Below are 27,608 nucleotides of genomic sequence, written 5' to 3'. Positions count from 1 at the left end.
GGTTTAAGGCTTCAGTTAATATAGAAGTTAATAGGTGCCAAAGTGCATCCTGGCTTAACCACTTTAAGGGAAAGTATTTATTTTGAAATCACTTTTTATGGGTTACGTCTCATAGTGAGTGTTAGCATTGATGAGCAAATATTTATTTATTAATCAAATTTATATAGCAGCTCATCTCACTGAAGGTGACTCTGGGAGGAACACAACAAAAGGGATAAATTATATATAAAATCACAGATATAAAAAAATAAAAATCAGATAGCAATAATTATATAAACAGAAATACAAAACCTAGTCAAAGAGAGAATAAAACTAGTGAGCATAGCAACATGCCTGGTTCCTGGGAGCTCTGGCAGCCCTAGGCCTGCTCGGATAATCAAATCTTGAGATCCTTTCAGAATATAATATGAGTGGAGCCATAATTTTGGATAGGAATAATGTTTCATAAGGCAGGCACTATGGCAGAGAAGGCATATCTCCAGGAACCCACCAAATGTAGGTCCTTAGTTGATGGGATCTGCAGCATAGGCCTCCTAGCCACAACTGCCACTTGCTCATTAATCAGGGGTCATGAGTCTAGGAAGACCTCCAAGTTGCACATGGGATTTGTATGTATGCATGTATGTAACACCATCCAGCACCAAATATGGCATACTCCTTGAAACAATGAGCCCAAAATCCAGCCATTCAGTCTTGCCAAGCCACTCAGACCTTCACAATTTCCAGACTTTAGGATAAGACATTCACAGCTTCATTTTATTTGCCAGGGGTGGAGATACAGAATTGTGTATCATACTGATGATATCTCACCCAGTGGGATGGATGAGTTCATTCAGCAACCAGACATAGATGTTTATGAGAGAGAGAAGAAAATACCAAACCTTGTGGCACCTTACGAAGCAGAGGCTGAGGGAGGGATCTCTCCTTCCCTATCATCAACTGGAATCAACCCAGAAAGAAGGAGGCAAATCAGCACAACAACATGCTGCTCAACCCAAATCCTCTGAACTGAACCAGAAGGATACCATGGTCAGTGGTATCAAAAGCTGCTAAGGGTTCAAATAGGTCACAGATGGATACATTAACCCCATCCCATCTAAGCTAGAGCTCATTCAAAAGTGCAAAGAGTGCTGTTCCGGTTTTGATGTCACAGTAAGATGGACGTAGAGAAACAGGGCTCTTCCTCCTGCGCCCAATTTCTTCCTGCTGTGGCCCCAAAAAGGGCCTGAAGTTGCCTCAGAGAGAGGACTCTTGTAGATTGCAGGGAGACGGCGGTCGACCCGCTTGATCCAAAGAAGCCCTCAGAACCAACAGGAGAAAGACTGACCACATCCACACAACCAGTTGGAAGCTGCTGACCTCCGGAGAAAAAAGCAGCATCTAACAAGCATGAACAACATGATTGAATCTGGGTGAGATTATTTTCCTTCCTCTACGATTTTAAAACCTGTTCTTAGAAAAAAAGCGACCTGAAAGCAAGGAAACTCCCAGAACTAAAGGAAGCAGGTTCCTTTTTTACCCTTTCTCCCAGAATAAAAGTGGCAGTTTAAGCTTTCTTCTGGGAAAATAGAGAAGGCTATAAAATTAATTTGGACACAGCAGAGAGAAAAAGTTTGGGGAGTGATAATACTTTTAAAAATCTTTTACTTCCTTGGAGTATCAGAGCAAAGCCTTATAAAAAAATTGTGGCTGGAAAGTTACAAAATGGACACCTAATGACATCTAATGGTGAAAAAAAGGAATTACACTAAGTTCTGTTTATATTTTGTCTGGAGTGAGGGAACTTGGCCTGAAGCCCAGACACAGATAAAGACTAAATCCTTTGATGTCTCTGAATTTCATAGCCTTGTAGCTGGAAAAAGAGAAAAACTACTTGTGCTGTCTTTTCTTCAGGATGGATTACAACTAAAACTACAAGCTATTTTGAGCCATCTGGCTTCTTTGGATTACAAATACTGCTTGACCTGTAATTTTACAAACCATTCAGAGACAGAGTGAATGGTAAGGAGCTATCAACAATAAGACATTTTGGATTATAACCTTGGCAGATTGGCAACTCTGGATTTTGGGATAATTGGTTAGAGTTGGTGTTACAAGACAGAAGTGGATTATAAACTATTTTTCCTCTCCCCATTTTTTTCCTTTTGTTTTCTTCTTTTTCTTGTTGCTTATTGCAGGGCTTTTCAACCAGTGGTACGGGTACCACCTGTGGTACATTGGCACCTGGCAGGTGGTACGCGACCATCCTAGAAAAGTAGCGGGGGAGGGGAATGAGCTGAACCGGTGGCAGCACCGCACAAGCCTGAGCGAGAGATGGCTGGAGCTGCAGGGCTGTCAGGGTTCAGTGGAAGCGCCAGGATCAGCACCAGGCTCCAGCTGGAGCTTGGCGCTGATCCTGGTGCTTCTGCTGAGCCCTGAAGAAACACCAATCAGCTGGAAAGCAGCACTGATCTTGGCACTTCTGCTGAGCCCAGAAGAAGCACCAGGATCAGCTGGAATGTTGCAGCATCTCAGGGTCTTGTGATTTACATTCAGATGCTTGGCAACTGATTCATATTTATGACGGTCAGTGTCCCAGGGTCATGTGAAGTGACCAAAACCTGCTGCAACCACCCAGCAGACGGGGGGGAATAAAAACCAACCCCCCCACCCTACCCCCGCTGCCAATCCTCAACAGAAATGCTCACAACAATGGAAACCTCGGACAGGAGGAAGAGCGCCGCCGGGCAGGCAGGCAGGTGTCTTGCTCGGCTGTGGCTTGGGGGGCACTTTTTCAGTGCCATTGTAACTTCAAACAGTCACTAAGCGAACTGTTGTAAGTCAAGGACTACCTGTACTTTATCACTTTTTTCCTTTTTTTTTTTGTCATCAAGTTTTTGACACCTTGCTAGGTGATTGGTGGTACTCGGATGTTGCCATATCCTAAAAGTGGTACAATGGGTGAAAAGGTTGAAAAGCCCTGGCTTATTGGATTATAGATTTTTAATCTCACAACTATTTAAGGACAGTGGAAGCTCAATTGTTGGTGACTTCCCTTGGAGAAGTCCCCATGGACTATTAACTTTGAATAAAGTTAATTGCGGATTATAAATTCTGACTGAGCGATAACCTTGGATTTTGGACAACTACTCCGGAAGTGAGCCTCACAAACAGAAATGGATTACAATTTTTTTTCTTTGTTCTCCCTTTTCTTTCAGGGAGTTTATTGGATTACAGAGACTATAAACAAGAACTATAGGAGTTATTTAAGACAAATTTAAATGATATATTGTGGTACTGAATATAAGATTAATGGTTTTGTTTAAGGCAGACATTTGGGAAAAATATTAGAGTTGATAAAAGATTTGGGAATTGAAAAAAAACGAGTGTTCCAAATTTAGCTAAAACTGGCAAGAAAACACCCTCAGCCCTGTCCTCCACCTCTACAAGAAAAATCTAACAATTTTCAGAAGGAGATGCAAGTGGCATTACAAGCAGTCCAAGAGGCAATCTCTTCTCACAAAGAAGATACAAGGAAAAATCATGAGGAGACAAAAGACAACTTTGATAAAATGAATCAAGAAATTCATAACATAAACTCTCAACTAGAAAGATTCCAATAGATGGTTACAAAGAATGAACAAAGAATTCAGAAAATAGAAGACAAGTCAGTAGAGACCGATCAAAAGATGGAAGAAATAAAAGATGAAAATCAGAGGCTAATGCAGTCAAATAGAGAATTGGAAGATTCAATGGCAGTTTTGGAAATGGAAAAGGCATCTTATTTTTTAAGATTTCAAAACATAATGAAGGATAAGGAAGAGGACCTCATGGACTTGATGATAGAGCTATTGGCTGAAGCACTGGAAATCGGGAAATAGGAAATGGAAGGAGAGATAGACCAGATATTCCCTAGAGAAGTACATGTTAGATTCATTAAAAGATCTATAAGAGATGAGATATTGAGAAGAGCGAGAGATGGTCCTCTGTGTTATAAAAAAAAGGAAATTGTAGTGTTGAAGCAGAAGCCCCAGTAGGATAAGAGATTCATGAAGAGAATACCAATTCCTGACCAGAAAATTAATTGAAAAAGGACTGAATTTCAGATGGCTGATTCCAGAAGGGATTTTAATTAATTGGGACATGAAAAGATACAGATTGGACTCTGTGCTCAAGGCAGTGGAGTTCTATGAGAACTGTTTTTGCATCTGTCTTTACACAAAGGGAAAAAACAGACCAACCTACCAAAAATAGTGCCATACAAACCAAAATAGAAACGCAAGTTAAGATAGGCAAGAAAATGGTAAGTGAGCACCTGTCCAGCCTAGACGAGTTCAAATCACCAGGACCAGATGGATTACACCCCAGAGTTCTCAAGGAACTGGCAGATGTGATCTCAGAACCATTGAACTATATTTTTCAAAGATCCTGGAGCACTGGGGAACTACCGGAGGACTGGAAAAGAGCTGATGTAGTTCCCATCTTCAAAAAAGGGAAAAAAATGGACCCAGGAAATTACAGACCTATCAGCCTGACCTCAATACCTGGGAAGATTCTGGAAAAGATAATCAAACAACGAATCAGCGAACACCTAGAGGCAAACAAAGTCATTACTAAAAGCCAACATGGGTTTGTCAAAAACAGATCAAGCCAGACAAATCTTATTGCATTCTTTGACCAAGTGACAAAATTAGTGGATCAGAGGAATGCTGTGGATATAATTTACTTGGACTTTAGTAAGGCATTTGATAAAATAGATCACAACCTACTACTTGATAAGATAGAAAAATGTGGGTTAGACAGCATCACCATCAGATGGATCCGTAGCTGGCTGACCGGCCGTACTCAGCGTGTAGTCCTCAATGGAACCGCATCTACATGGAGGGAAGTGTGCAGTGGGGTGCCCCAAGGCTCTATTCTGGGCCCAGTGCTCTTCAACATCTTTATCAACGATTTGGACGAGGGGATAGATGGGGAACTCATCAAATTTGCAGACGACACCAAGCTGGCAGGAATAGCCAACACTCCAGAAGACAGGCTTAGGATACAGGAGGATCTGGACAGACTTGAACATTGGGCGCTATCTAACAAAATGAAATTCAATGGTGAAAAAAGTAAGGTTCTACATTTAGGCAAGAAAAACCAAATATACAGGTATAGTATAGGGGGTACCTTGCTCAATAGTAGTAATTGTGAGAGGGATCTCGGAGTCCTAGTGGACAATCACTTAAATATGAGCCAGCAGTGTGCTGCAGCTGCCAAAAAAGTCAACACAGTGCTGGGCTGCATTAACAGAGGGATAGAATCAAAATCACGTGAAGTATTAATACCACTTTACAATGCCTTGGTAAGGCCACACTTGCAATACTGCATCCAGTTTTGGTCACCACGATGTAAAAAAGATGTTGAGACTCTAGAAAGAGTACAGAGAAGAGCAACAAAGATGATTAGGGGACTGGAGGCTAAAGCATATAAGGAAAGGCTGCTGGAATTGGGTATGTCTAGTTTAATGAAGAGAAGGACGAGGGGGACATGATAGCAGTATTCCAATATCTCAGGGGCTGCCACAAAGAAGAGAGAGTCAAGCTATTTTCCAAGGCGCCTGAAGGCAGGACAAGAAGCAACAGATGGAAACTAATCAAGGAGAGAAGCAACCTAGAACTAAGGAGAAACTTCCTGACAGTTAGAACAATTTACCAGTGGAACAACCTACCTCCAGAAGTGGTGAATGCTCCAACACTGGAAGTTTTTAAGAAGAGACTGGACAGCCATTTGTCTGAAATGGTATAGGGTTTCCTGCCTGAGCAGGGGGTTGGACTAGATGACCTCCACGGTCCCTTCCAACTTTATTATTATTATTATTATATTATATTTTACAGAAAATTTTAATATTAAAAAAGACACAAGACAAGGATGTCCATTATCCCCATTATTATTTATATTAACACTGGAAGTATTGAATAGAAATATTAGGCAAGATTCAGAAATTAAAGGAATGGAGATAAAAGATGAAAAATATAAACTGCAAGCATTCGCGGATGACTTGATTTTCATATTAGAAGAGCCGCTTGTGACAAGCCCCAAGCTTCTGAAAAAGATAGAAGAATTTGGAGAAGTGGCAGGACTGAAAATAAATAGAGAAAAGACCAAAGTGATAACAAAAAACCTTACAGATAAAAAAAAAAATCAACTGTCAAAAAAATAGATCTTCAAATAGTTAAGAAAGTTAAATACTTGCGGATATACTTAACAGCAAGATATGCAACAATAAAATAAGACAACTACAAAAAATATTGAAACAAATAAAACTAGACTTGGAAAAATGGAAAAATCTACAACTTTCAACGCTAGGGAGAATAGCAACAGTGAAGATTAATATTTTACCAAAATTACTTTATTTATTTCAAACAATACCTATAAAACTTGGGGGGGGGAATTCTCTGATGAATTAAATACATTGATCTTAAAATTTATTTGGCAAGGAAAAAAAGCCAGAATTAGATTGAAAATGCTACAAGAAGTGAAAGAAGATAGAGGATTAGGGCTGCCAGATTGGGCTTTATATTATCAAGCATCTGTATTAACATGGTTTAAAAAATGGATAACTCTTAGACATAAAAGATTACTATACCTAGAGGGGCATGACCTACAGCTTGGATGGCATGCCTTCCTATGGTATGGGAAGAATAAAATACATAGATACTTTCAAAACCACTATATAAGAAACACACTTCTACTAGAACGGTAAAAGGTAAAAGGTAAAAGCAAAAATTTACATGAAAATACCTTGATGGCTTTCAACAATGGAAGCGTTTGTTCATCCAAATCTAATTAACTATGAGAAAATTGTAACTTATAAAGACATTTTGAATATTGAAAGGAAACTAAAATCTAGACAGGAACTGGAAGAACAGGGTATTGACCTACCATGGTGGCCACACCTACAAATTCAAATGAGATATGAAAAAGATGCTAAAACATCTGGATTTTATAAAGAACAGACAGAATTTGACCAGATACTGTTGACATCAGATGAAAAATTGATTAAGAAACTGTATAGGTATATGTTAAGTTTAAAGATGGAAGAGGAACAAGTTAAAGAAATAATGATAATATGGGCAAAAAACTTTGGGCGTAACATAGAGTTAGAAAACTGGCAAAGCCTTTGGGAAAGAAACTCTAAAATAACAAAGGTGGTGGCTTACAAAGAAAACCTATATAAAATGCTTTACAGATGGCACTTAACACCCATGAGATTAGCAAAAATGTTCAAAAATATGTCTAGCAATTGTTGGAAATGTAGACAAAAATCAGGCACATACTATCATCTTTGGTGACTATCATCTTTGGTGGACATGCCCTAAAGCAGTGGTTCTCAACCTGTGGGTCGGGACCCCATTTGGGGTCGATCGACCATTTCACGGGGGTCGCCAAGCAAGGCTGTCCGCCATTTTTTTTGTCCGCCCGCCATTTTTTTCCCCCTTTTCCAGCAGGTACCTTACCTCCCTTGGGCTGGGCCAGCTGGTGGTCGGCCTGCTCTGTCTCTGCCGCTTGCCAGCTACGCCTCGGCTGGCGCAGGGGGCGGAACCACGCATGCGCGGCGCTCCCGGGCAGGGAAAGTCCTCAACTTACGACCGGTTGGGTAGTCCTCGACTTACAACCGGTTTAGTCCTCGACTTACAACCGGTTTAGTCCTCGACTTACGACCGGTTGGGGTCGCGGCATTAAAAAGGTTGAGAACCACTGCCCTAAAGCCAAAAGATTGTGGTCAATAATACATATATGGTTAAAGAAAATGATAAAAAAATATGTAGATTTCAAGCCAGAATTATTTTTGTTAGGTATAATTGTGGTAAATTATGAGAAAGAATGTGTATATTTAATGTTACATGTACTACCTGCAGCGAGAATTGTATTTGTTCAACATTGGAAAAATGAAGAATTATCAGTGGAGGACGAGATAATTAAGAAAATTTTGTACTGTGCAGAAATGGACTTACACTGAAAATGAAAGAGAAGGAAGATTTAAAATACTTTAGAACATGGGATACATTTTATCAATGGCTAGAAAAATGTGGTAGAGAGAAAGGAGTTTAACATGTATTAGTAAGCTAAATATTGGAACCCAGACAACATGTTGCTGATAAAATATTAAGGATTTGTGATTATAAAAATTTAATAAAATATTGTTTTAAAAAAAGTGCAGGGAGTGCTCTTTTTGTCCATACCAAGTTCTTAATTCTGACTGAAAGGAATCTAGATAATCCACTTCTTCCAAGGTCCTAAAGCTGTTACACAGCTATCTTTCCCCCAAAATAGAGGTGATATACTGAATATTGTCTGGTATGGTAGGATTCAGCAATTGCTTCTTGAAGAAGGGGCGAACCAAGGCCTTTAAAGTAAAAGAATAATCCCTTTAGTCTAATTGTATGCATGTACTTTTGAAATTTAAGAGCTAAAACGTTTTCCTAGAAGTTGTCTTATTCCTATTTCTACTGGATACGCTGATTTTTATTTAAAAAGAAAAGAAATAAACTTTGAAAAATTATTATAAAAACAGGGGACTTAAAAAGTTTTAAATGGCATCAGTGACATCTTGTGGTGAAGTTTGGTATTACAACTTTTATTGCCTAAAAGAGACTTGGCTTGAAGCCCAGACTTTAGATAAGACTCTTTTGACCTCGATACCACCTGTGAGAAACTCAGCTGTAAAGAGAACGTCTGGGCGGAATAACTGGCCTGCTTGAACTATGAATGTAAACCTTTACTGACTTTCAGAGTTATACGTGGGGAATTGCTTTCCTATCTCTTTATTTGAGAACATTGGTTATTATATGAGATGATGAAATACCTTGGACTATAAAATCTTACTTGACTTCTACTATAAAGACTATTTATAAAAACGTGAAATAAAGATCCCATACCTAGTTATAAAATTATTTTAACGTCTGGCTTTAAAGTCCTCAACACGTTATTAAGAGAATATGGATGAAGACCAGGAAAAGACCCTTTCCATGTTGAAAGCAATACATGAAACTATTCTTTCAGCTTGTGATAAAATAAGACCTAACATAAAAGAACAAAATGCCAGCTTAGATACACAAACCCAGACTTTGACTACAACCAAAGAACTAACAACGCAGAAGATAATAGAAGAAGTGGAACAACCAAATATTAAGACAGAGGAGTCAATTGACCAACAAATACAGTTAATGGAAAAGGGAGTGACAACACTGAAACTGGAAAAGAATTTCTATATAAATCAGAAGAAATTTGAGAAAGAAGAACAGATTGAATGGAAGATAAACATATCAGGACAATCATGGGGGATTGGAATAATAGGGAGATGATCTAATGAATACAAATGGGCTTGTTCTGGAACCTGAACTAAGATGCCTTGTAGTTCTGGTCCAGACAGCATAAACTCAACGAAAATGATTTTAAAACAAATATTTATTGTCTAGGAATTCTAAGCAGAAACTTACTATGTTGTAAATACATCCGGTCATTTGCATATCTGTCCATTTTTGTAGGTAAAAAGCGGTAATTCTCCATATCAGCTAAGTGTAGTTACAGATATCCATGCGTGCACATGCTTGGTTACACAAAGGGATTTACAACCCTGACACATAGCCCGGACATCCTGTGATAAACTTTTAACTCCTCCCACTGTCTAGATAAGCTATAGGATTAACTACCAGCTGGACTACATTTCCCAGAAGCCATCTCTTAAGGAAATGGTGTTTAACCCTTTAAATGCTACATGTTCTTACATACAGTTCTCTCAATGATACAGCATTAACTCTGTAAATGCTAAATACTCTAACACAGTTCTTAACTTCTAAACTGGCTACAATCTGGTCCAGCACAGGGCTAGTCCTTCCAAAAAAATGGCAACTAAATGGTCTTTCTCATTTCAAATAACATATATAATAATAGAGGAAGATCTATTTAATGATATAAAAGCACTGACATGGAAGGCTAGTTGGCAAGGAAGAAAGGTAGAATAAGGCTGAAGAAAACGGGTTTTGATTTATTAAAGGGGATTTCATATTACTAATTACAGGGTTAAAGGGAGAAGTTGAGATAAGGGGAATTTTGGTCATTAGATCTAAAATATTTGGAAACAAGTTGAAAATAAGGATTTTATTTTAATATTTAAAAACTAGACCCGAAAGAAAAAATAATAATTATTATGAATATGTTTGATTTATTGATTAACCCAGGCAATATATATAATAGTTTTGGTTTATTAAAGGGGATACTGTATTATTAAAGGGGATACTGTATTATTAAGTAATATGGTGGAAAATAGATAACTTTTAGGAAATAGAACAAGACTATATTAAAATAAATAAAATATGTATTTTGAATATTAGATTCTGTTATGAATTGACATAAGGGAAACTTTGATTACCTAAAGCCTGAAAATTATAAATATCAAATGTTAAATTGAAATATTGATGGGAAACTAAAAATTGGGGGGAAATCAATAACAGGGCATTGATTGTTTATAAAGATTGAATGTAAAAGTAATTAAGATGTGTATCAGCTAAAAATGTATTGATAAATGTAATAATGATGTTTTTACTTAATTGATATAATAAGAACTGTATTAGCTTAAATATGAGATAGTAGATATTAAGGGAAAAAGAGAGGAAATATTTGATGTTGTATCCTGAGATTTGTACTAAATATTTTTATATGTTATTGAACTATTGATTAACCCAGCCACCATGTTGCTTTTTAACTACTTAAATGTAAAATTGGAAAATTAATAAAATCTTATTTAAAAAAAAAGAAGCTAGGACAGGCATGGATATAAAAACCAGGTGATCTACTCATGGTCCTGAAGACTCTGTCTACTTCCTCATGTCTTACAGGTTGTTTATTTATTAAATGTAGATGCTACCCATCTCATCTAGAGACGATTCTAGGCAGCTTATAATAAAATAAAAGAAACAAGACAAAATATTAAAATATTTTTAAATATTAAAATATTTTAATTTTAAAATATTAAAATTGAGTTAACAAAGATGGCAAGAAAGGGAGCTAGATGGATACACAGGGTAGAAAAGAGTATTATCTCTGTCCTAACCACTTCCGGTATAACACGCCCCCATCGGGGCCTGAGGCCAATTTACAGAGCCAGGTTTTCAAGTCCTTTTGGAAGGCCAAAAGAGTGGGAGCGGATCTCACCTCAAGGAGCATAATGTTCCAGTGGGCAGGAGACACAGCAGAGAAGATTCTTCTTCTGGACCCTGCTAGCCAGAATTCCCCTTCTACTGGCACGGGTGAGGGGACCCAATCCCAATTTTATGTAATAAATTGGAACAATTCGTTCTTTGACTTAATTTCTAGAGATACTGGCAATGTATAGATATATAGACATAGATACTGATACATTCAATCTGAATTCCTTGTAATTAATTCAGTGAGCACTAGTACTTTTTCTGTTTCCAGAGGATCAAGAAATTGTGTAGCTTCTGTTATGCTTACTAATGGTCAGATAAGGAGAAGGAATCATTGTCCAATGCCCTTGTAGATGCTTCAGGATTGAAGAGTGTATTCAAAAATATTCTGCCAACATTCATATTGGAACAGCACTTAATGCTAATTACCAAAAAATGATTCAGCACTTCCCAACATAATGCAGATTATGGTGCTGAGTCCCTGGCTGGAAATAACATATTGAAATCTTATTCTTGGTTATGATCCTCCAAGATCTCAGAAGTTCAGACCCTTATTGAAGATTTTCTTTTTGCAAATTGATTTTTTTTTTTAGTAGTCAAGTATATACGTTAAATCATACTACAGTTCAGAAAAAAGTTGGTGCTTTATATCCATTTTTAGCTTTAAAATCTGAACTTAACACTTTATATCACCATTCCAAAATATTGAATGATTTCATTCCCATTCAGTTTTGCAGCACTAAAGGATGCCATATTTGGTTGTTTGAAAGAACATCTGCTTCTTTCCTCAGTTCCTGACTACATAGACCTGTACTCCCAAGATATGCATTGTATAGCAGTGGTATTTGTTCATCTCAGCATTAAGATACACTTTTACACAGATGATTGGCTTCAGATTGACTCAACTTTTACAAACAATATTTTCATATACCTACATTTCTTTTTCTGCCCTTGGTTTCTCTGTAAATTGGAACAAGTTCAATTTCTGTTCCACGTAATGTATCCTTTTATAAAAGTGATATTGAATTCATTATCTTGCCAGACATTCTCACCCAAGGACTGAATAAAGATAATTGTAGCCATACCTCTTGCATACTGCTGCTAATTCATAAATTGAACAAAATGTCTTCTGAATCTCATGGCCTTGAACGCTACCTGTCAGGCTCCCACAGTAAATCGGACATTAGAATTAGATGAGCAAATTGTACTTTATTATATGGTTTCAACAATAGAATCTTAAAAGTCTGATAATACATATCTCCTACCATCTTTTTTTCAGCCTGAGTAGTTTGATGATGATGATGATGATAATAATAATAATAATAATAATAATAACAACAACAACAACAACAACAACAACAACAATAATAATAATAATAATAATAATAATAATAATAATAATAATAATAATAATAATAATGTTGGAAGGGACCTTGGAGGTCATCTAGTCCAACCCGCTGCTCAGGCAGAAAACCCTATACCATTTCGGACAAATGGCTGTCCAGTCTCTTCTTAAAAACCTCCGGTGTTGGGGCATTCACCGCTCCTGGAGGCAGGTTTTTCCACTGGTTGATTGTTCTAATTGTCAGAAAGTTTTTCCTTAGTTCTAGGTTGCTTCTCTCCTTGATTAGTTTCCATCCATAGTTCCCTTATGAGTTTCTTTCTTTGCCGTTACACAGCTATGGGCTATACCAAGGGTCTCAAACCCTCAGACCATGGTCCATTACTGGGCCTTGAGCTGTTCGGAAGCAGACCACAGGAGTGGCAGGAGTGTGAGCATATCCCTACATGGGCAAGCAGTGGGCAAGCGCAGGAATGACCACTCATGCAAATGGAGTTCCACACACTTGCCTGCTGTTCACACAGAACCATCCTTCCTCCCTCCCCTGGGCTGGTCTGCAAGGAAAGATTGGGGAACTCTGGGCTATACCATGATTAATCCTTAGACAGCATCTCTTTTCCCATCTCCCAAGGTAATTACTATATATCATTACGCTAACGTGATTGCTTTCACATTATCTTTATATATGATTTCAAGTACTGATTTGTCAGGATCTTCATTATCTCTCAAATCTGACTACAGTAGAGTAGAATAGAACAGAATGTAGAGTTGAAAACTAGAAAAAGTGTTTTCTCCCTTTAGGGTTCAAAATTTGAAATAATATAGGGAATTCTTTTAGTATAAAATATGACAGTTTACAAAGATTAATGGTTAAACAGAAGCATATACTATTCCCCACAGCAAGGAGAAATTGACTCTTATCCACAGAAGAGAATATATTTAATTTTGTTTCTATTTGGAAATTGCTTCCGGATTTTGTGCTTGCAATGGAAAAAAAATGAAAGTTTGATTTTGTTTTTGCTGATTAGATAGGCTTGTTGCTATAGAAATGGCTGGTATATATTGTGTAAAAGTAAAAGGTTGAAGTTGTAATGTTATCTTCTACTCTGCTAAAGAGAGTTGGAAGTTGGTGCCTTTTTCTTTCCCTTTCCCTCTTTACACCATATTTTTTCTTTTTTCCTCCCCATTTTTAAATTTCTTTTTGTATTTATACTTTGATAAACTAATAAAAATGTATTATTAAAAAAAGAATGTAGAGTTGACTAGACTAGAACAGAACAGAATAGAATAACAAAGTTGAAATGGACCTTGGAGGTCTTCTAGTTTCCTGCTCAAGCAGGAAACACTGTACTAATAATAATAATAATAATAATAATAATAATAATAATAATAATAATAATAATAATAATAATAATAAAGTTGGAAGGAACCTTGGAGGTCATTGAGTCCAACCCCCTGCTCAGGCAGGAACCCTACACCATTTCAGGCAAATAGTTGTACAATCTCTTCTTAAAAACTTCCAGTGTTGGAGCATTCACAACTTCTGGAGGCAGGTTGTTCCACTGAATAATTGTTCTAACTGTCAGGACATTTCTTCTTACTTCTAGGTTGCTTCTCTCCTTGATTAGTTTCCATCTATTGCTTCTTATCCTGCCCTCAGGTTTCTTTGGAGAATAGCTGGACACCCTCTTCTTTGTGGCAACCCCTGAGATATTGGAACACTGCTATCATGTCACCCCATGTCCTTCTTTTCATTAAACTAGACATATCCAATTCCAGCAACTGTTCTTTATACGTTTTAGCCTCCAGTCTCCTAAAGAATGTTGAGTCGAGTAGAATAGAACAGAATAGAATTGAGCAGAGACTAGAACAGAATGTAGAATAGAACAGAATAGGCTAGACTAGACTAGACCAGAATAGAATGTAAAGTAGAGTAGAGTAGAGTAGAGTAGAGTAGAATAGAATAGAATAGAATAGAATAGAATAGAATAGAATAGAATAGAATAGAATAGAATAGCTTTATTGATCAAATGTGATTAGACACTAAAGGAATTTGTCTCTGGTGTAAAAGCTCTCAGTGTACATGCAAAGCAACATAATAATAGTCATAATCATAATGATATCAATAAGGGGGTAGTAAAAAAATTAAGAAGGATAACACTACTACTGTCATACAACATGGGTAAATATACTTAGACATTAAACAGCACTGTGAGAATGAGATGTTCAGCAGAGTGATGGCACAAGGGCGGAAAAAACTGTCCCTGTGTCTAGTTGTATTGGCATGCAAGCCCTATAGTGTTGTCACAAGGGGAGGAGTTGAAACAGTTTATGTCCATGATGTGAGGGGTTTGTAGATATTTTATCAGCCGTAGTTCTGACCCACACAATATACAGGTCTTCTGTGGAAAGCAGACTGGTTGCACTGATTTTTTTCTGCAGTCCTAACTATTTGTTGGAGTCTTTAATGGGTCAAATGCTGTTACAAAAAATAAATAAGATAGTTGGTTAAGAGATACTGTTAGTCCTCTCTCAGTTTTCAGTATCTTTTCATAACACAATAATGATGATAGTGAGTTACAAAGAGACTTTTCACTAAGTAACTTTGAACTCTTTTTCCCATATTTTCTCCTTCCAGGAGCCTTGCCTGTACTGTTGTGGAAATGTTAACAGAGAAACCACCCTGGGCAGAATATGAAGCTATGGCAGCCATTTTCAAGATTGCTACACAGCCTACTAACCCCCAGCTTCCTTCTCATATATCAGAACCTTGCCGGGACTTCTTAAGGCAGATTTTTGTGGAAGCCAGAAAGAGACCTTCAGCTGAAGAGTTGCTCCAGCATCATTTTGCTCAGCTCCCCTACTGAATTACCATCTCTGAAATAGCATTCCATTTTTAGATGATACTGTTGTCTGAAGTGATGTGGCCTGTATCAGAGAATCCATTCCAAAATGTTAGCAGATAGACATTCTGTTTGCCTAGTAAGGTAGTGTATAAGGGCAATGCAGAAGTCAGCCACTTTCATTTTGGTATCTTCATTTGGGATTGATGTTTTCTCTGTAATTACCCATGTGCTGACATGATATTTGGCATGTGGCTAGGAACAGTCTAAAATGCTTCATTTGAATATAGATCTATCTCTGAAACTTGTGAAAATGAAAAAGAAGACAATGGATTCTGAGAACTGCTAAAATCTATAAAAATGTGTACTGGGCTCATACTATCACTCTGTCTTACAGCTTTTCAGGTTGCAGGGTGTTGTTTCTCCTCATTAGCTCTCTCATATCCATGGTTCTGGATAATGAGAATGGGGGAGGGGATTCCCATGGATCAAAAATACAATGGAATCTAGACAATAAAGTTCCCTGAATGAAATAAGGAAATCAAGTTCCATTTAGGCAGAGTTGTCTAAAGGTGCAATGCAGAACTATGTGTTCTGTGTCTATGCTGTAATCACGGGCTAACACAATTTTTGTCTAGCAAAAAAATCAGTATTGTGGGGCTTGACACTTTTAACTTCTATTTTTTTAGTCTTTATGGCATCAGAGAAATTAGGAATTCACATGGGAGATGTTAAGAATTTTTAGAAATTAGATGAAGCTGAGCAAGGCACAGTACCCCTTCTGTGAATATTAAAAATCAATAGATAAAATGAGGAATGTATATAAAATTTTACATTATTTGCAGAATTTATCCATATTGTAAAATGTGCCATTTTATGGATTATGTTGCACAGGATATCATGCAATAGATTGTGGTGAGGACTATTGTGAGAAAGCATATCAATGTGCTGCGTTTAGATGGATGTTGATAGGCTAAAAGTTTCCCTTAATGGGTAGAGGTATATACAGTTAAGCTATTATGCTACAGTTATAATAGATATGAAAATATCTCAGTTACTGTGAGACATTCAGTTTCATATACTTCCATTAGATAGCTTCGTCTATCCCTATTCCCTTTCACAGAATAACCTTTTTTTCCCTCCAAACTTCTGACCAAAGATTATTTCATTGCTGCCAAGATCAGTCTTCAAGGAGAGGCAAAGTATTACTGCTGAGCCCACGCAGGATTGTTCATACTGAACAGAGCTTCCTTTTCCAGGGGCTTGTAATGAAAAAATTGGGGCAAGGAGAAGTGAAATTGCTCATCTGTCTTTATTCATTCTGGGTTTTTCCTTATGCTTTTCTGATCTTTAGAAGAATAGTTTCTAAAGTTTGAGACCATGTTTTCCCACAGTTCTGCAGTTTGTTAAATTCTGGATTGTTTTCTAAGAAACCTTTTTTGAAGAGGCACTTCTGTCAGATTTGAGTACAATTAAAGAATTAAGTTCTTTATCTCTCAAATGCTTGGTTGCCAACAGCATACCTTTATTATATAAAATGTTGGATTAGAACCAGCTACACTCAGACAGGATCTCTACGAGATCTATGAGTATCTCTGTTATTCATTATGTAACAAATCATGTACACCGCAGTAGCATTAGAACAGATGAACAATGTGACCAACGTGTTGCTTTGCAAACAGCATTCTGCCGCTTGTGACACTTCAGGTGTTTGCTGTTAACCTTGCAAAGAAATATTAATCTACCTTTGCTCTAGCCAACTTGTCAAATGTTTGCTTTTCTGCAAAACTGAGATTCACTCTTATCTGTCACTTTACACAAAGCTGCATGTGGTAACAGTATTGCAATCTACCAGCCTCACATGTTAGTGAAAGCAGGGTGGGGGAGCAATGCTTTCAGTTAATTAGCAGTTCTTCTTTTAAAGCAAAATGCAATTAATATGCAGATAAAAGCAGTTTTTTTCTGCGGTCTCAAGCCTTGTAGTGGTGGCAAAGTCCAGACCAACTATCTTGATGTGCTCAAGTTTTTTGTCATATTTTTTTAAGAATATCTATGGCTTTATAACAAATAAAAGCCAAAATGTCTGTACAGATCTAAAAATGCCACAATGATTTCCTTTTTCACTTCATTTGCCAACATGTCTGTAGGTCTTGGTTTGTTGCCTTAACAACATGTATATTCTTTTTCAAGACAACAATGTTGAGTTATGGTTTTTCCTTTGATCTTAGCAAATAACCAGCAGCAGAGTTGATCCCTCATCTATTTTTGAGAATATGATATGTTGCCTTGGCTCCTCACTGGGTGGATAAGCATAAGAAATAAGCCAAAGCATTATTCATATGATCAGCAGTGCACTTTTATAAATATATTTATATCACTTTCTTATTAAGCATTTTACTTCATGTAAAGAAATTATGATGTCTCATACTTTTTATTTATGCCATACTTGTTTATGTTTATATGTGTGTACAGCAATTATTATGAAATGGGGAGAGAGAAATTGACATTGTTGTGAATTTTAAAAAAGGGGAAAGAAGCAGCTGGTTTTGCAAAGGTTTTGATTATTGTTTATTACAAGATATGTCAGGTCAAAATACCTTTTTGTTTCCTTGCTAATCTTTTGCTGAGAAAAAAGTAAGTGAAATAGAATAGCAATATAGAAATGGCAATTTAGAATGATAGAAAGCCACATTGAGCTTATTGCCATTTCTTCACAAAACAACAGTGATCTGCACGGTTTTAGTGTAACCTCATTTTAAGATACTGTAGATTTCACATATTGGTCTCACAATTTTTGTATGTCTGCATTTCTGGGGCATTTAAACTTCTTTTTTTAAAAAAACAAACAAGAAATGGCTTATTGTATGCTTTATTTACTTGTTGTAGAATATATATATATAAATTGAGTGAATAGCATACAGATAATCTAAGAAGGCCATGATGTGGGAAACAGTCTTTGCAATATCTGAATTACTAACATTGATATACTGCTACTCAGTGCAATAAATTTGTCCCTGAAATTACATCTAGATAATATTCACTGGAGTTCTACAACATCAAATAATTCAGGAGTGCTTCCTTCCAGAAAAATGCATAAAGAATTATAGCCTTAAAAATGCCCCCTTTTGTAATTTATCTTTTATGCCAACTATTTCCAGACTTTCAATATTTTTGCCTTATAAAAACCCCTTAGGAATTTCTCTTGTTTATGGCCGCCTGAGGAATTCATCATGCAGATTTGCTTTTGGTCAGTTTCTGATTCTCATCAGTGCAAATAAGAGAGTGAGAAAAAAAGGATATTTTGCAAATTCTCTCACAGAACTGTCTAACTATAAGCAAGGAAACAAATACGTGTTTAGGCTTGGTACGACGATTCTGTATACTCCAGCTTCACCTGCCACTGTTCTGCTAAACAGCATACATTTAAAATACCTTTTGTATAGGAGCTATTGCCATCAGACAACATGTATCTCATTATCTTCCCTGAATTACCTTCTATATGTGGGCTAATTTAATATATGATTTGGAAATTTGAGAGATTGCAAAAAAAAAAGGATTGGTGATATATTTCTGTAAGATTTCACAGCTAATCTGAGATACTCTTCACATCAGATCTTTGAATTTATACCTTTGAATATGATAGTATGTCTGACTTTAACTAAATTTACCCAAGAAATTACTGAGATTGGGTAATTAAGTTTGCAGCCTTCTTCTGTATATTTTACACTGCCGATGCTAGAACAGATATTTTAATTTAATGAAACTCAAAGAGAGCTTTGTAGAACATTCTGTGATTTATCATTTGGACCTGGAGTATACAGAAGACCTTGAAGTACTTCTCTGTTTCTAATTTTTATGAATTTCTATAATGACTGAGGCTTGCAGTGCAAAGCCAGGCCAATGTGTAACTTTTATTTACAATAAAATATAATTTTCAGCTAGTTATGTGTGCTACTAGCTATTGTATTATTGGAGGCTGCTTGAATATCCAAGTGGAAGCTTCAATAGCTCCATTTTGCAAAAATACACTATGAATTCTCAATGTAGCCATCCTTTCCCTTTTTGGGATAGTGAAAATTGTCTCACACTTTTTTAACTTAAGTAAGTTTATTTCATCAGATGTTCTCTTTGAAATCCACAACCAGGGAAGTGAAGCATTCCTATGTGGCTTTGAATTGTAGGATTTGTTTAAATCTGAGAAAGGTATACTCAGCATTTAAAACATGCTTATCATCTCTCACAGCCTGCTAAACACATTTTTTTGTATATTCTGGAATGTAGGCACCAAACACTGTATCTTTTATTAAGGAAGACATGTTCTAAAGCTGCTGAACATGCCATTTGGCATGTTCTGTATGAATTGTGTGTGAACCACAGCTTTTCTTCTAGGCAGTGATATTAAACTGCTGTTTTTTTTTAATGCATACAATGATGACTGGACTGTTCTCCCACGCAGAACATGTTTCTTGTTCAGCAAGAAATCTTTTGGAAACTGAAGTAGAAGTTGCACATTTCATCTCTCAAAACTTTCATAAACAACATCAAAGAGGAAAAGCTCAGAAAACCTATATTACAAAAATAAGACAGTGCAGCTCTGAACACAAACACCACAAGTGTGCTTCAGCTTATCACGTACCACTGAAAAGGCAGATATAAAAGATAGACACTGAATTCTTCCCCAGAGTTTAAGGCTGAATGGATAGAACAGAGCTGATGAGAACTAGGATGCAAGGTCTGCAGTCCCCTTTTAGACCCATGTTCATTATGATTTTGGACTAATATGCATGATTCTGTAACTTTTACACCAATTCTACCCCCACAACTCTTAATGTCCAACTCTTATATGCCTGCTTGAAATTCCAAAAGTTATATTTTCTATTTCATTGTTTAGGATTTCTAAAGCTTGAATACATGCATCTTTACTTTACCCTAGACATGTGTATGGTGTCTGCAGCAGAAGCACACAGCCTCCCCATAAGAAAGGAGATAACAGGCTACATTTAGGATTCTAAGTAAATTCACAGTCAGAATTCAATGTGTTGCTGCCTATTTGCACAATTTGTTTAAGCAGATAGCCAGATATTGGGAATAGATAATGCTCTGTCTCCTTTAAACTATGTAAAAACAATATCTAAGAATTGGCTAAAGACTGTTGGAAAAGTTTCTTCAACTGGAATTACAAGAAAGCAACATCCAAGTCAACCTGTTAGGATGCTGATTGACTTGCTAAAAGGGAGACTGTTTATATTTTAACATGCTATATGGAAAAATGTGTAATCATACACTTTTGACCAAGGAGATGTACAGATGTGAAATACCACATTTACAGCTTGTCTAGTCAACCTGTTTAGCTACAATCCTGATTGCAATTCCATTACTAGTATGACCTGGCTCTCTTTATAGCATTGGTATTCCTGCTTTTGCATGAGTAAAGCAAAATTTCCCATTTTCAACATGTCTGTGTAGTTTTTCGGATACTTAATTCTTTCCACAGCCCATTAAAACTATAGTTCGTTCCTGCTTAGTCTTTCCTGCTCCTAGCCATCTTGCAATTACCACTGCTCTCCATCAGCTCAGTTCATCCCCATATCAAAGGTCTCAAAGTGGGGAACTATAGGCTATGGGTCATGCTGTATCTGAACCATTCTCCACCTCTTTCTGCAGCCAGAGTTGCTTGTGCTGCTTGCGCCCAAAACCTTCGTCATAGTTGCCTTTGCTCTTGAACAGCTGCTGGTAATGTGGTTTGCAGTAGAATTCCCCATGGAGAGCTGCATAACTACCCAAGCTGAATAAAAATAAGAACATGTTAGGGCTTGCTAGAAAAGGGCTGAAAAATGGAAGAAAACTAGTATAATGGTAGTTATACTATGAAAATGAAGCTATGAGTTTACTACTGTGCCCTTCCTAAAAATTTGCAACACAGCATAGGAGCATGAGACCTACCTCACAGAGGAAGCATAATTATTATACTGTACCCAGGCAAAACAGTTGTGAAGTCATTTAAATGTTTAAATGCCATAAGTGCTTATGTTTCTCCAGAATGCAGAAAGAAGCTAATTTAGTCCTGTTTTTCACTATTCCTACTACGCTTAGTAAAGATTTGTTTGATGCAAGCTCAACATCCAAATGGTTTTCTTGGCAACAGTACAGAACTACTTTGCCATTACTTTTTTCTGAGAAAATTTTCAACTTTATCCATTCAGGTACAAAGCATACCCAATTCTGTTTAACTTTTTCAAGATCAGCTGAGATCATCTGCAAGTCAATATTAAGCTCTTTTTTTATAGTGAAATCTATTTCTTTAATTTATTTTAACAACCTCAGCAGATTGAGAAAAGATTAATGCCTTTCTCCCTGTGCTTTAAATATTAAAAAGTGTCTAAAGCTGAAACATTGGGACTTTAAGGAACTTTGATCTGTTTGCCCTTCAAGGAAAAAAAAACACTGCTCTGATTCAAGCGAACATATTTTGCACAGTCTGGGTAGCATTCAGTACATGGTACAGACACTGAAAAAAAATGAGATGTCATATCAAAACAGAATCTATTTTCAGTGTTTTATTAGGCTGTTAAATGGGGTGGATGGAATTATAATTAATGATGGCTATTGGGAATGATACGAGAGTCAACAACCAGGAAATTGACCACTACCCATATATTCCCTTTACACTGCTTCCTCCTCAAAGCAAAAGAGGGAAACTCTCACTTTTCCCTTACCTTAGCTTGGTATGGCAATGCTTACAGCAAAAGCAGGAATTATGGAAGACAAATTTATCAGCCACCAGGCGCTCCATAGGATAGACTGTTTTCTGGCAGGCACTGCATGTCTCTTTCACCTGGGCCTTCAGGCTAAATGACTGGATGACAGAGTAAAAGGTGATGTGGGTGAAAGTTCCAGAAGGGGAGATAGCAAGGAAGTGAACAATGTACAATTACCAGTGATTTAATTGTGAAGATACAATTTCAAAACTTTTTGGATATAGCATACTTGACTCATATGCCAAACTTCCTAACTTTAGTTATATTTAGCTAATAGTAAATAAAAGCAGTCTTAAGAGGCACCCTGGTTTAATATTAAGAACTTTAATAGCTGAAATAAGCAGTAGTTTATGGAGAATGTTTCAAATCTAAAAGTGCAGGACACTGGAATTCAGAGTGAAATAGTTAACAATAGCACTTAGCAATAGCATTTATACTTATATATCACTCCACAGTGCTTTACAGCACTCTCTGAGCCTTTACAGAGTCAGAATATTGCCCCAACAATCTGGACTCTCATTTTACCAACCTCGGAAGAATGGAAGGCTGAGTCAACCTCGAGCCCTGTCAGAATCGAACTCCTGGCAATCGGCAGAGTCAGCCTGAAATACTGCATTCCAACCACTATGCCACAAATATTTACTTAGTAGAAACGAAAATGCTGTTGAAAATCATTGTAAAGGACTTACATGGGAATTTATGTTCTAAATTCAACTGGCATTTAGGGAAGATATTTTTGAAATATACCTAAAAAGAGAGCTATCGATTTGCCTTTCAATACTGAGGTTTAAAAGTAATCAAGAGAATGATTACAAACTCTGCATAAAATGTAGTTTCTGTCTGAAGGTGAATTATTTTATTGCTATTTTCATATGTTCTATAAATATGTTGCACAGGGATACAAGAATGTTCTCTGAAGAGATGATAGGCATTGCCTTTGACAGTTCTGGTCAGTTTTGATAGGTACATCAATTCTCAGCCTTTTAGGATCAGGATGGCCTGATAACAGTGTTCACACACTTATCATTTCACAGTGAGACCACTGCAGTGTGTCTTACATAGTGCTTCTGTCCTTAAAGAACAGCAGTTAGAATCAGAAACTGCAGTTAGCAGCAACCTTCTCACTTGTATTTTGACTCAAACAAAACTGTGTTTATTTCAATAATATCTGTGCTTATTGAAATATTTTACTTTATTATTAAAGAAAAGCTAGCAAGAACAATTTCATTAATACACTGAATGTCTAAGGGTCAAATGCAATATTTCTCAATCTTGACACTTTAAGATGTGTGGATTTCATACAGTATTTCAGTATTCCCCAGCCAGCATGAAATCTCCTTCCAGAATGCTGACTCGGGAATTGTGGCAGTTGGAAGTTCACACATCTTAAAATTGCTAAGATGGAGAAACAATATTCTAATAGAACTTACTTGGCTTCCAAGTAGGCCTTAGCTGTGGTCACAGAATATTGTAGAGCAGTGGTGGCAGACCTATGGCATGGGTGCCAGAGGCAGCACGCGGAGCCCTCTCTGTGGGCACACATGCCGTTGCCCCAGACTCGCCTCCCCTCGCGGCCCCCTCCTCTCCAGCAGCCCCCCTGAAGGAGAGTCACTCCTGAGTGTGGCTTACATGGAGCAGCGCAACCAAGGACATGACAGCCAGGCAGCATAGACAAGACTCTGCCCTCACACTCCATCGTGCACAATTGATGCTGCAGGGCACGGGCAGAGGATGGGGGGCGGAGCGGGGGCAGGGCAGGGGTTGGAGCGGGGTGGGGCCAGTTTTTGGGCACTCGGTTTCTAAAAGGTTCGCCATCACTGTTGTATAGGGCAGTAGCTTCTGACAGGGTGCATCTGAGCAACGTCTTCTGTTTACAGATCCAGAATATTTTCTTGATGTACTGAATATCTCTGGGAGCTTAAGTAATGGAGGAGATCCCTGCAGTAAGTCTACCTTAACAGCAATAAAAGCATCTGTTTGAATCTATGCCATCTATTGTGCCCTAGAACCCTGACCTGTGACCCTATTTAGAGAAACATTTTAGGGAAGGACAGGTCAGAAAAGCACTTACTAGTTCACTTTGAAGAATTTTTCTAGAGGAGAAAATTGTTTAGATTCTCTCACAGTTAGATGCTATCTGAGCAGATCCTATAGAAGTAACCAAGTCTACATCTTGCGGAGTACAGGGAGTCCTCGACTTATGACCACAATTGAGCCTAAAATTTTTGTTATTAAGTGAAATATTTGCCCCATTTTACAATCTTTCTTGCCACAGTTGTTAAGTGAATCACTGCAGTTAAGTTAGTGACACAGTTGTTAGGTGAATCTGGCTTCCCCATTGACTTTGCTTGCCAGAAGGTTACAGAAGGTGATCACATGATCTCAGGATGCTGTGACCGTCATATTTATGAGTTTATGAGTCAATTGCCAAGTATCTGAATTTTGATCACTTGATCATGAGGATACTGCAACAGTCATAAGTGTGAAAAACAGTCATACGTCACTTTATCAGGGCTGTTGTAACTATGAATAGTCACTAAATGAACTGTTGTAAATCAAGGACTGGGATGAATCTCAGTAACCTGGGATGCATCTCCTAGTCCTGAATAAATGGGGTGTCTTTACAATATCAACTCCACCACCTATAACCTGGATCTCTATCCTTCCTGGTTAGTAAAAACTACCATACAAATAATAGGAAGTTGATTAAAGGCAGATTAAAGGTGGGAATGCGTCCTTAAGTGAAGAGTTGGTATTGTTTGACTTATTAACTAGACAATTTCAACCTGGCAAGTCTTCAGCCTCCCTTTTGGATTAAGTCTACTGAGAAAACAACTGATTAATTTTATAGCTGAGAGATAAATAAGCCACCCATCTCTGCCATTCCTGTGATCAAAGATAGAAATGATCCAAGTAATTAGAACACCCAGCATTAGATTATTTATTTTATAGTCATAAATTTGTGAAGTAACAGAAGCCAGAAAGAAGAAAAGGAGTGATAAATACCTTGGATCTTTGCACAATAGATGTCCCCATGTTGCTCTTGGCTTCCTAAAAAAAAGACGGAGAAGGGAAATAAAAATTAATGTTCTTTTTGCATGACAAATCATATTTTAGATTTGAATACAAACTGCAGTTTACTTGTATTATAATTAATGGTGAAAATGAGCAGGCTAATACTTTTCTTGGACTCTTTATTTTGAATATTATTAATTAGCTAAGAACAATAATAATGCAAAAAAAAGATTCAGAAACTTAGAGACATCCTATTGCTTTATAATAGAATATGAAAAAAAGACTACTACATCCATAAGTATTTGGAAATATCTCAACAAAATACATGAAATGAAATAGATACAGTCCCTTGTGATATAATCTATAGTTTTCTGAAGCAACTTTTTTTGTAAGACAGTGGATGGCCACACAAAAAGAGTTGCATCAGAACACTATATGGCAGGGTGAGAACCCACTATAGTACCCAGCAAGCCAAACAGCTGGAGAGCAGGTACCTACGTGAACAATTCAAACAGAATGGGTACCCACAATCATTTGTCACAAGATGTCTGTGTAACACAATGGGGAGAGAAAGGAAGAAACAAGGTACAAGACCAACCACATGGCATACCCTGCCACACATCAAAAATATTTTGGAAGTTGTAGAACGCAGCTTCTGAGATCTGCAAGTGGACACCGCACACCACCCAGAGACCACCATACAAGGACAAATTATGCATTGTAAAGATCACTTGGAGGTGAGAGATACTTCCAATGTAATCTACTGGATCCCCTACATGGATTGCCCCTGTGACTGTGTAGGACAGGGGTGTCAAACTGCTGGCCTGCGGGCTGGATGCGTCATGCAGAAGCCGCACCCATCCCATTGCCGGCAATGGCAAAACAGTCCCGATATGTTGCGCGACATCATGTGACGTCACGAGTTTGACATGTCTGGTGTAGAACAAATGGCGAGGAAGCTAATTTCACCAGACTGCAAGAACACAAGTAAGTGGTCAGACAAGGAGACCCAAACTCATTGGTAGCTTCACACTGCAATGAACAAGGGCCCACATTCAATTTTGCAATTGAGATTGTTGGATAAGCAGGCACAAAAACACCCAGGGAAGAGACTGAAGCCTGGGAAACAGACCCTTCGTCAGTCAACAGGAATGCTGATTTACCACCAGCTTATCAAGTATTTAGAAAGCGAGGGCTGGGCAGCACAAGCAAATGACAGCTATTGACTTAAAAACCAGCCAACCACATACCCTAATCAATATCTGAAAAGCCACTTACAACAGGCACTATAAATACCACACACAGAACAGCACACACTCTGCTAGAGAGACGTTCCCTGGGGATGGGGGCTCCAGCACGTGTCTGAAAGTTCAAAAGACTAATTTATACCTATATTCCTCCCAATAAGAAAAGTATTTTCTTCAATATACTCTATCCATTAAGTTTTCTGCCATGATGAACATGTTGTTATTTAAGGTACCACAAGAAGTTTGTTATTTGCATAACTACTATGATTACCTAGATAAAAGTAACATAACTCTGCTTGGTTCACATATAATGCTAAGTCAAAAGTACATTAATTACATTGCAACTTAACGCTACATGCAATCCCAGCCATAGTAATCCTATCTGAAAAGCATGGTTTAAACAAATGATGATGGCGCAACATACAAACAATATTATTTCCTCATTTATTCCCTCTGAAGTAGCAATATAATTTAAAGATACTGATTTCTGTACATACATTAGAAGAAGCTGTACTGGATGGTCCCTTAGCTTGGAACATAGTGCTATATTCTCACCCACACAGATTTGTATCTTCACTTGTTTGGGCTGGCTAATTCTTCAATGTGGATATGGCTTTTACCTGAGGAGACAAGGGAAAAATTAAGTCTTCTATACTAGAATATTTCTCCTCTTTCTGAAATGTAAATTCCAGATGACTGAAACATCCCGCACAAATGCTAGTATACACATACACTATTTTATTGTATTTCATTTCTTTTTCAGATTAATTGGAGATCAAGAGATAAAAAACAATTCTGAATGCAATCTCATACATAGTAGAAATGTGTTAAAGTGGCATTATTTTTTTAATATAGTTGCAAACATATGAACATGAACTTATTTACACTAGTATGTAACTTATCTATTTTAATGCAGTCATTAATAAACATATTTTACAAAAACTATTCTTGAAATAGTATCTATAACTTAATAACATAACTTAGCAAAATAAATTAATGTACCTATGTTCTTTAAATCCCTAATATATAAGATATGTATGTATGTGATGGACTTGTATTGTGTATTAAGGAGATTCACATTCTCCCCTAAACTTTCCTTCTTTCTGTCCAGAAAAACAAAATTGTTGGATTTGCCTACCCAGTTTCAGTTTGTTTGCATCTTCACTGTCATTTGAATCTCTCCTATTCAGGTTCATTTACACTTGCTGGAACATTCTTGCCTCTCTGTTCTG

General features: G+C 37.2%; 2 protein-coding genes across 2 annotated transcripts in view; one reads left to right on the top strand and one right to left on the bottom strand.

Moving 5' to 3' along the window:
* Positions 1-15,677, top strand: part of MAP3K3 (mitogen-activated protein kinase kinase kinase 3) — a 44,998-nt gene extending 29,321 nt beyond the window's left edge. Inside the window, exon 17 of the mRNA XM_029287228.1 lies at positions 15,152-15,677. Within this exon, the coding sequence (XP_029143061.1) occupies positions 15,152-15,380 (229 nt within the window). The 3' untranslated portion in view covers positions 15,381-15,677. The remainder of the gene's footprint in view (positions 1-15,151) is intronic.
* Positions 15,678-16,884: 1,207 nt separating this feature from the next.
* LIMD2 (LIM domain containing 2) lies at positions 16,885-26,991 on the bottom strand. The gene is made up of 4 exons (XM_015831507.1): positions 26,874-26,991; positions 25,121-25,165; positions 22,073-22,212; positions 16,885-21,141 (listed from the first exon to the last, which is right to left on the bottom strand). The coding sequence occupies exons 1-4, from the start codon at positions 26,913-26,915 to the stop codon at positions 20,982-20,984; spliced, it is 387 nt and encodes a 128-aa protein (XP_015686993.1). The 5' UTR covers positions 26,916-26,991; the 3' UTR covers positions 16,885-20,981.
* Positions 26,992-27,608: the final 617 nt, after the last annotated feature.

Source organism: Protobothrops mucrosquamatus, unplaced genomic scaffold (genome assembly GCF_001527695.2).
Source record: "Protobothrops mucrosquamatus isolate PMUCROS unplaced genomic scaffold, P.Mucros_1.0 scaffold_257, whole genome shotgun sequence".
Taxonomy (NCBI): Eukaryota; Metazoa; Chordata; class Lepidosauria; order Squamata; family Viperidae; genus Protobothrops; species Protobothrops mucrosquamatus.
Note: the sequence above shows the minus strand (reverse complement) of the source record. Positions and strands in the feature narration are given on the sequence as shown.